Raw genomic sequence first — 9,874 nt, forward strand, 5'->3', positions numbered from 1 at the left:
CAGGGAGGAAGGAAATCAAGAAGGAGTTTTAGAGGCACCTAAACAACTATTTCTAATCTTATTTTCCAAAGAGCATTTGCTCCTCCGAAAGAAGAGCCAGATCCACAAAAGCATTTAAGCACTTAACAGGTTACAGATTAAAGTCATCCACTCGATGCCTGTTTGGCATTAGTCAAAATCTCCGTTTGGATTAAGACCGAAATACCTCACACCTGACAGAAAAGCATTTAAACTGGAAAAATGGTAACCCACATTGAACAAAAAAAGAACACAGACTCTTCTAAAATTTATCTTGAGCAGCTTAAGGGGCTTTGGGTCCCACATCTATCCAAAGTTTTCTGTATTTTTGAGGAATTCAAAGAGAAATCAAGAACGGCATCTTTGCTTTTTCACAGGTGGTTGACACACACTTCTACACAGCGACGACCTTGTCAGACAGGAGGAGGAATATTCTTGATTCCTTTGTCTCTGCCAATGTCTAAACACTCGTATATGAGTTGGATACATGATTTCCAGAAAGTCAATGGTTCCAGCTGCTTTTTCCACTTTCAAATGGCGTGAAACCATGGGAATTTCTGTCCCGTTAGTCCCTGTTATAACTACACACAGATCTCTTGCCCAGGAGAAAAGAGGGGAGCAGATACTGAAATTGCCTATTGAAAAGCAATTAAAGAAAATGTAACTGACCCTGTTCAAGCAGAGTCACATAAACAGCATAAGCTTTCCCCTGGAAAATTCCACTTGCATCTTAATTAAGGCCGACAACGCCGGAAAGTAAACTAATGCTACACCAAAGTAACGCAGCGTCCTGCCCGGTGTCCTGGCCCAAGTTGTCAGTTAGGATAAATACTAAGAGCATTAAGGCCACTGTACTTCATGATCAGAAATGGCTTTACAGCGGTTTTCAAAGGATGTAAAACTCACTGAATGGTGACCAAATATAAACGAAGATTAATTCTAGCGAAACCCTCACAGTTACAGGCCATGGGGACAATAAATATGTGATCAGCGGTGCAAGAAGGTTAATGAAAGGAATGACTGCTGGAAGGAAAAAGACTTCTGAAAATGCTTGCTGTCACATCAGAGGTGGATTAGATACGGAAAACCAATACAAAAGCAGAGAGAAGTGTCACCCCTAGAACTTAATCAAACGACATGCGCTGATTTTTCTAATGCAGTGGGAAAAGCCGACGTTCAGACTTCAGACACGCTCACGAGTGGCCTTTGCCACCTCCTGAATCCCAAAGGCGGCTGTTCCAGAAGCCGGCAACAATTTGTAAGAAACCCGGTGCTGCAAAAAGCAGCTTAACCCCACCAGAGCGGGGCTGCTGCTCAGCAGGCAGGGGCGACGAGCTCCTTCCCTGCAGGCAGCCAGGCTCAGGCAAGAGGGCAAGGTCTGACTCACTAGCAAAAGATTTGGGACCCGGCTACGTCCTCGTCTGTACCACCCAAAACAAGACCTACAAGGGAGAATATGGAAGGGGCATGAATTCACCAGGCCAGAGAATAGTTGGCGTAATTTTATACGTTTTTAATTAAAGAAGTTAAAAGAGAACTATAAAACTTCAAGCCTTGCAACACCAGCAAATAAATACTGGCCCTGATGTTATCTTGTGCTGGAAAATACTGGTTTCTCCAATCATTTCTAACGGAGCTTGAAATTACCATGGGATTCTGATATTTTCCTCCCCTCTGCCCCAACACCTTTACGCCAGGGCAGCTTAGGTTGGATTCTTTCCCTGTCGGACCCACAGCCCCACGTCAGGAGGTCAGACCAGCTCCTGGACTGCTCGGAGCAGGCAACACACAACAGCTTTCTCAAAACATCAGCCCCCCCAGACCTTTTGCTCCCTGGAATGCCAAACCGAGAACAATTAAGGGATTCAACCCAGGTCCACAGTTTCATCGACTGCAGCAGGTGTTGGCACCGACACCGAGACAATAAACCACAAAGCAAAACGTGTTTTGGCCCCAGCCTGGAGAGCAAAAGCAAACAGAAACTCATCTCTACACCACGTTACTGAACAGAACCTCACAAAACACGGGTACGCACATGAAGGGGCAAAACTGTTGTTTAAACTTTAAGTCTCTTGTACTTGGCTCCAAGATACACAAAGTAAACAAGCTGGTGAAAAACAGCCAGTCTTGCTTTCAACAGTTTTGGTAGGACACAACACTCATATCAGTGCCTCATTTTTCACTATAAAACGGCTTCAAAATTGTCTTTGCCTTTTTCAAGAGCAGAGCACTGAAAAGGAACTGGTTCTCAAATAACACCAGCAAAAAGGCTGAGGTACTTCTTCAAAATCACGAGGAGTTACAAGTATATGAAGTTTTGTTCTGTTCTACGCCCGAGTGCTGACACATTGCAAAAAGGTGAGAAACTGCCTCAGGAGAGCTCTGACCCTTGCACGAGTAGCCTTACACATGCACGTACCTAACGCAACGCTGTGTATTTGTTGCAGAAAAGCTCCAGTGAATATAACACTCCAGAAAACGTCTGACACTTAAAAGCACAAAATAAACACATATTTCTATTGCCTGTCCGTATCACCGAAGTCCTGCAGCCAGCCCAGGAACTCCACGCTTGCTGCACTGAAGCTTCCCACACAGCAACTAAACATGTGCCCAACGGGTGCGACTCGTGAAATTTCTGAGAGTCTATGTTCCTCTTCTTCAAAATCTAGGGCTTTAAAGCCAAGTTTTACCAGTTACAGCCCACCCTCGGAAGTAACTGCACTGACCACGGAAACACAGCAAGCTCTGCAAGCTTGGAGATTGCAGCTCCGCTTCTTTTCTGCCCCACTTTGCAGGACAGATTACCCGAATCTGCAAAGGAAAAATTAAAAGAGCAAATGCCATCAGCTGCACTGGAATTTAGCCAACACGGTAACTCTCACACTGAGCAGTATTTATCGGCCTGCAAGGGGGCAGGAGACAGGTAGGTCATCCCCTTTGATAACAGCTTTTCATTTCTTGCATGACTGTTGGCTCAGGGTTAATAGAGATCAAAGCGTTTCAAGCAGCGAACCACAAGGATGCTTCTCAAGTTGTCCCTCAACACATGCCACTTCAATTTTGATGTGCCATGGCCCTAAGTCTGTGCTAAGGTGATAGATCTACCACCCAAATACTTGCAGGGGATGGAGGAAATAGCAGCTTCATTTTGCTGCCTGTAGCCCAGCCACCAGCTTAGGAACAAGGCTTATTTATTGCTACCCCTTCTCTCCTCCAGCCATTAATTCTTTGGCCAGTTCAACCACTTCGAAAGAAAAAGGACTCTCAAAGAAAAATCAACTTTTACAACCCAGATGAAGAGCTCTTAGATCATGTGTAGCATGCACTGAGCTCCAGGCTGAACCCAGGACACTCTTACTCTCAACTAGGGGGGGATGTCACCAAAAACAGAGGGGGGAAGACGATGAAAAAGAAGAAAAGCGAGGGTGAGTTACGCTTTCTGAATGGGGAAAGAAAAGTGTAACAAATTCACAGGAATCTCTCAATTCTGCTGCTCACCAAGCACTTTTAACTCAGTATTTTAGTGAGGTATGAAGCTCCTGGATGTGAAGTAGCTGCGAGATGCTCCTCAGCAAGTCACATTCATGCTCCTGCAGAAACCAAAGCTATCAAAAACTCTGAAGCACAGACAAGGGGAGCAAGTACTCGCGAGTGGAATTCCACAGGCAAAAGCTGGTGCTGCCCTAACTGTAAATGGATAACATTCAAAAGGCCACTAACAAAGCACTAGAAACAACCTACCCTTCCTTAGGAAGCACCCGTGTGACTTGCACCAAACCCAGCTGAGGCACTGCTAATAATTTACTAACCCAGGTAAGAGGCCTGAACATCGCACTTCAAAAAAAGGCTCTGCCTTTGTTCCTCATCAGAGACAACCAGGAACGGATTCTAAGAACCCAGCAGAGATGACAAACAGAACTCCTGCCACTAGAACAGGACTATAAGAGAACTGCATAAGGAGAGCACAACTTGAAAGCCATTAACCATAATTATTTTTCCCAGCTGTGATGGACACACCAAGATGGAAATCAAAATGTATTCCATATGAAAGCCCCCGCTGACTGCTACACAATGCGATCGCTGGGAACTGTTTGAAGCTTAAGCATCACCCTGACAGCTTGCTTCCCAACAATTCATGAGGATTTTGTGTGGTGGCACCCATCCATCCAACTCAGGGACCGACGAGATGACTTGCTCGGCCTTTACCTCTTCCAAGCAACTCCCCATTCCCTCATTCTCCCCAGCTTTGTAGACTTATATGACATTGTCACTAAAGCAAGCACATGATTTCCAAGCAAATGAAACTGCAGTTTGAAACACAAAGAGGTAAACAAGTTTGCCAGATGGATATAACATTATTTTCAGACACACTCAAAGCACAAATCACGTTGTTCATTTGAGGCGACGATGCCATACCTTATCACATCTGGTTCTGGGCCTTCATTCTTGTAAGATGCCTGAAGTTGCTTCTGTCGCGTGAGAAGGTCATCCACCAAATTCTGCCTCCTGTCTCCCTCCAGCTGCGTGCTGATGATACTTGGTTAAGGAGCAAACTTAAAAATACTGGAAAACCTTTAATTATGGCATATAAAGTAACACCTGTTCTACATTCTGAAAATATATCAGACCTCCTGATCACTAAAACTTATCTAGAATAACTATTTTAACTCAAGAAAAAGCTGTAATACCTGAGAGAAGGACAGGCCACGTTTTTCTGAATTCAATCTGTTGTTACTCCAAATGTGCTCCTGAAGCTCACATCTCTCGAAGAAAAAGTTTCATATAGTGACAGAATGATTCTGAGGTCAGCATCTCCAAGTAATAAGAGAATCAGAAGGTTACTTACTGCCAAATTAGCACAAGTATCAAGAGCAGAATTTCCCCCTCCAAAATCCACCATAATTCTTCTTTCATATATTATCCAGAAGTCCCACACAGCTGATCTCCATCACTGCCAGTGTCCAACAGTACTGCAGCGGTTAAGTTCAGGGAAGAATGAGCTTTCTTAAAAGAGCTCCAACTTACACTGTTAGGCTACAAATGGGGAAGGCCCAAACAGAACAGCAGGGTAGCTCACACCTTATTTCACTGGAGGCTCCTAACACAGACCAGGTGAGTAGCTCCCAGCCAGGCGGTCAGAGAACAACCCAAAACTGACTTGGAGCATCTGTTTCCATTCGCAATTCATCAGCACAACACCCCACCAGCCACTGCAAAGAAACAATTCATGTGGCATCTCCAAAAGACAAGACACCCTCAAGTGCTGCAGCTTCGACAGGGGACATGTGTCTGGTTTTTAATTAATCTTAGTGACACTCTGAAGGACTACAAACCCCCTTTCAAGGAGCGTTCAGGACATTATGCAATAGCTAAACTGATTTGGGCGTTTTGGGCCAGCAGCATCTGTCTGCTCTCAAGCACTCACTGAACAGAAAAGCTTTACCCCTGGTCATCAGCACAGCACTCAGGGGCCTGTGTTTCAGAGGGATTTCTGCAACAGTAAGCTTGAAATTAAACATTCATTCATTAAATCAGGTTGCTGCCAGATATCTTCAGAGAGATGGAGGTACTTCTTTGACCCCTTAACTCTCCCAGCATACGGAAGGAGCAGCAAATCCAAGACAGTCCACAGGGTAACACCCCTAGAAAGAAATCACAGGTTTTCTTCTAATGCATATTTTGAAGTGTTTTGCCATTCTGAAGACGCAGTTCCATCACTCCTCAAGTCAGCCCGAGTCAGGGCTGCCACATCCCTGAACCAGGCTTCACCTCTCCTCTCTAGGAGCACTGACACTGCTGCAGCCATGAGAAAACACAGAGTTTTCTGCCAGACAAGCCATCTAAGCTTCCAAACCAGCCACGAATCCAGCAAGATGACAGCAGCTCCGAGATTCTTCAGATCATCTGTTTAGCTCCTCTCTGACACGACAAAGGCAGCCTCATGCCCACCCCAGCAGAGATGCCCGGGCTCCTGCACCACGGCCACAATGCAAATACCGAACAGCAGCACAGACAAAGGTCTAGTGATAAAGTCTTCTAAAAATGGAACGAGGGAAAAACCCTAACGGCACGGCAGAGCAACAACCGCATGTTTTTCCACCCTCTCCCACAACACAGAAAGGTCAGTGGGCTGATGTTGACACAGATACATTTGGTGTGTTGATACAGCCCGCAGCAGTAAGTCCTTCAGCTGATCGATCTTGTCTCTGAGATTCTGCAGTGACGACCTGATAATCACGTTGATCTGAAGGGGAAGAAAGAGATTTAGGATTTTTGGTTTGAGTTCTGGGTTTTTTTTGTTTTGTTAGCTTGAGCTATATTTGAGTAAAACTTAACACTACTAAATGCAGGTGACTGTATTTAATTTCAGCTGTGCTGGCACGAACGATTCTGTTCTAAACCAAGAGAACCTGGCGCAGAGCCACAGAGGGAACGATACAGTTAACCGGTTCATCCCGCTTACAAAATAACGAGATAAATAGTACTAGTTTCGCAAACACAATTCTAATGCATTAATGCTGTTTAATATGGAAAGCTCTCTTTCAAGTCATTATAAACACATTCCTTTCTATGGGCAAAGCATTTCAGCACATTCTAATATTTTCCAGTTAGTTTTCCAGTTCTTTTCTCTGATCTTTTTACACAAATGCAGGCGCCAGCTTCTTCTGGCACCAAGTTTCTTTCTCAGGATTAGAGGGAAGGTTGCTACAGGTTCAGACACTCTCTCCCCTAAATTCTGTCCGATTTTAAACTAAAGATCCCAAAGAAATCCAGTTTTCCTCCATTCCCCTTCACAGCAGCACCTATGACTCCCAACCCTTTCTCGCAGCCAATATGCTCAAGACTCAGATGCATCTGTTCTTACTAAAAAAGTAGTTAAAGCCCTTCACATTCTTCCCTGCCCTGAGAAGCCCAAGGCTTCGGGAATCCTCCTCCCTCCCCACCCCTCCCCAAGTTTGGCTGATATTATCCTCTGGGTTTTTCCTCCTTAACCATTATTCTCTTTTCACTCCAGTGATGTAGAGCGCACCAGGAAAGAAAACATTGTAAATTGCAATTAACTCCACAGGTCATCCAAATGAAGACTTTATGTGTTTCTTATTTACAAGATATTAACTCCGCTCCAGGTTTTAATGTGCAGCAATCTCTGATGCCCTGGGTGAGGAGGTAGTAACGCAGAAGGAAGATTTGCTTCGACTCTCACTCCAGCGATCCTGAAGACGCGGAGGCAGGAGCCAGGCACCAACGTCGCACCGAGTGGTTGCCGAGATGGGAGGAAAAAGCCTACGCCAAACCGCAGTCAGTCTCTGCACTGGGATGGAGCAGGAGATCCCCCCCAAAAAATGCCCTGAGAGCACCAGAGGCTGAAATCCGACTCGGCGAGGCTTGTTCTCAAGTGCCACCAAATACAACAAGGGAAAGCAGACACAGCCTGAGAACACGCAGCCCAAACCCACCTGCAGACCCAAAGCAGCCGAACACTAGGGCAACACTTCCAAAGCCCGGACAGGATCTAAATATTTGTAGGGAAGTTCAAGCCTCTGCATATCCTCTAGCTCAGATACTAAAAGATCTTTTCATTTCACATATGCTCAGGTCCAGGTGAAGAAAGTTGCGGTTAACCGGCCCAGAACAGCAAAGTAAGACAAAGGCAAACCCATCCTAGAAAGTCATCTAACGTACAGACACCCTCTGCTACTCTGTCCAGAAATTGCAGCGTTGTAACAGAAGGTTTCATTTCCATTAGGAAAGGAAAAAAAAGCAAAAAAAACCAAGAAACCAGTGGAAGTTTTAAGATGAGCTCAACAGCAGAGCTCAACGTTCAGAGACGGTAAGTGCTGACTTGAGATCTTGCCCTACAGGGTGGTTTGTGGGTTCGGTTTTGTTTTTTTTTCATTTTAAATTTTATGCTCTATTTTTCGCTCGGCAGTAAGGTTTTTTTTAGCCATGCTACTGGCAAAATGCTACAAAAATAAAAACTTGTTTACACTCTCCCTACCAAGCAAACAGTGCACAAAGACATTTTGCCTCCGTTAAAGCATTGAGGAGTCACAGAATACACGACTGCTCAGCCGTGGATTTCTCAACATGCCTTTCTGTTATGAAAACAACTCTCTCATTGTTGGAAACTTGTTTATAGTAGAATCAAGCACTGCCAAATATTCATCTTTAACTGTTAATGGATTAAAGGGAAACTGTGCTTGGAAAACAGAGGGCATGGAACAAATGATTTTATGAAGAAACAAGTCAACCGTGTAATGTTTCCATAAAACACAACCTAGGAGAGTTACTGTGCAAGAAAGGCTTCAAACAACACAAATACGACACGTCGTTGGGGGTTTTCAGAACACGTCACAGATTGCAATGATGCCAATAGAGAACTTTGTCCTCTGTAAATACAGATGGATTAAGCAGCAATTCTTTTATTAGTCTTCTATTGCTCAACTATAGCCGTGCAGTTTCTGCACATCATCTTGAAAGCAGGAGCTAAACGCTCCTCTCAATTCTACACCAAGAGAAAATATTTGCCTCACATCCCACTTATTTGGGCCTTCTGAAACCTCTTTTCAATCCACGCCAAATTCAAGCCATTCATTAAAAACAGTACTGATTATTGTGCAAAGCCTACACGATGTTTCTTCGAAGGGAACATTGCAAAAATGGCATTTTATTTGGAGAGCTACCAGCAAAAACACAGGTACAGAAGATTCAGGGATCACACATCACGTCAGAACCCTGCTACAAAGAGGGGCAGAGTCTGCCAAATAAATCAGTGGGGGTTTAGTTGTGCAAATTATTACAAAAGACTAACCTGAGGCCCTGCACACATATTCATTTTAATGCAGGGAGAAGCTAATGGCTCAATCCCTAGGGCATGCAACGAAGCAGGCTCCCACACCTCCTGAAGGCAAGGCCCTGAGACTTTTAGCCCTAAAGAAAATAAATGGATTCATGGGAGGCTGTTTATTTTTTTTAAAACAGGAAGCGTGAAAAGGTGAAGAATATAATATTCCTGGGTAAGCTCTGACTTCTCATTCATATTTAACTCCGATGTTATATTTTGTTCGAAATGTATTAATTTCTTATGTCTAGCTTTTTAGCTAACGAGGCTGTAAACGGCATATTTCAGCTGATCTACAGCCACCACAGATAGGAAATAAGCCAGCCTCACGGGGAAAAAAAAAAAAATCTACTCAATATTTACAAATACAAAGAGCTGACAAACATCCCAGCACGTCTTCGACTGAGCATCTCGCCAAACAGCTCGGTTCCTGGCAGCGACAGCCCTGCACCACCAGCAGCACGTGCCCAACACTCCCATGGCCTCTCCTTCTCTCTTTTCACAAAACCAGCATTATTACGCACATAAAAGATTCGTGACTATTAAATCCAATTTCTGTGACATCGAATTCAGAAAGTGCGTTCTCATTTTCTTTAAGGAAACCTTAAAGAACGCAGCCTTACCATTAGGCTCCCGCTATCAAATAATATTTTGAACCTGCAGATTCCCAGCACGGACGCCCTGACGCAGAGGGTCCCTGGGGCGAGGGGCCATCCCCCCCCCCTGCCCGCAGGCCCTGTCACCCGGCTGACTGCCCTCGCTTCCCTCTGCGGGAAATTCAGGACTCAACAGCTTCCTGGAAACATCTGCCTCCTGCAAATTTAATGCGTAGAACGGCTAAAAGCAAAACCGAGCGGAAAAGCCCCCCGCCCGCCCAGGAGTACCTTGGCTGAACTCTCCCCGTTCCGCTGGTACCGGTTCCGCTCCTGGATTTTCTCCGCGATCTCCTGGGCGATCTGGGAAGTGGCGTCGTACAGGGAGAGCCTGCGAGGGACAGCCCGGACCTCAGCGCGC

At 45.0% G+C, this 9,874-nt stretch overlaps 1 protein-coding gene across 1 annotated transcript in view; it reads right to left on the minus strand.

Moving 5' to 3' along the window:
* Window positions 1-9,864, minus strand: part of STX8 (syntaxin 8) — a gene marked incomplete at both ends in the record, with an annotated part of 15,548 nt that extends 5,684 nt beyond the window's left edge. Inside the window, 3 exons of the mRNA XM_009879070.1 lie at window positions 4,435-4,545; window positions 6,168-6,262; window positions 9,745-9,864. Coding sequence (XP_009877372.1) covers window positions 4,435-4,545; window positions 6,168-6,262; window positions 9,745-9,864 — 326 coding nt within the window. The remainder of the gene's footprint in view (window positions 1-4,434; window positions 4,546-6,167; window positions 6,263-9,744) is intronic.
* Between the last annotated feature and the right edge of the window lie 10 nt (window positions 9,865-9,874).

The sequence above is a fragment of the Apaloderma vittatum genome, unplaced genomic scaffold, assembly GCF_000703405.1.
Source record: "Apaloderma vittatum isolate BGI_N311 unplaced genomic scaffold, ASM70340v1 scaffold26531, whole genome shotgun sequence".
Lineage (NCBI taxonomy): Eukaryota > Metazoa > Chordata > Aves > Trogoniformes > Trogonidae > Apaloderma > Apaloderma vittatum.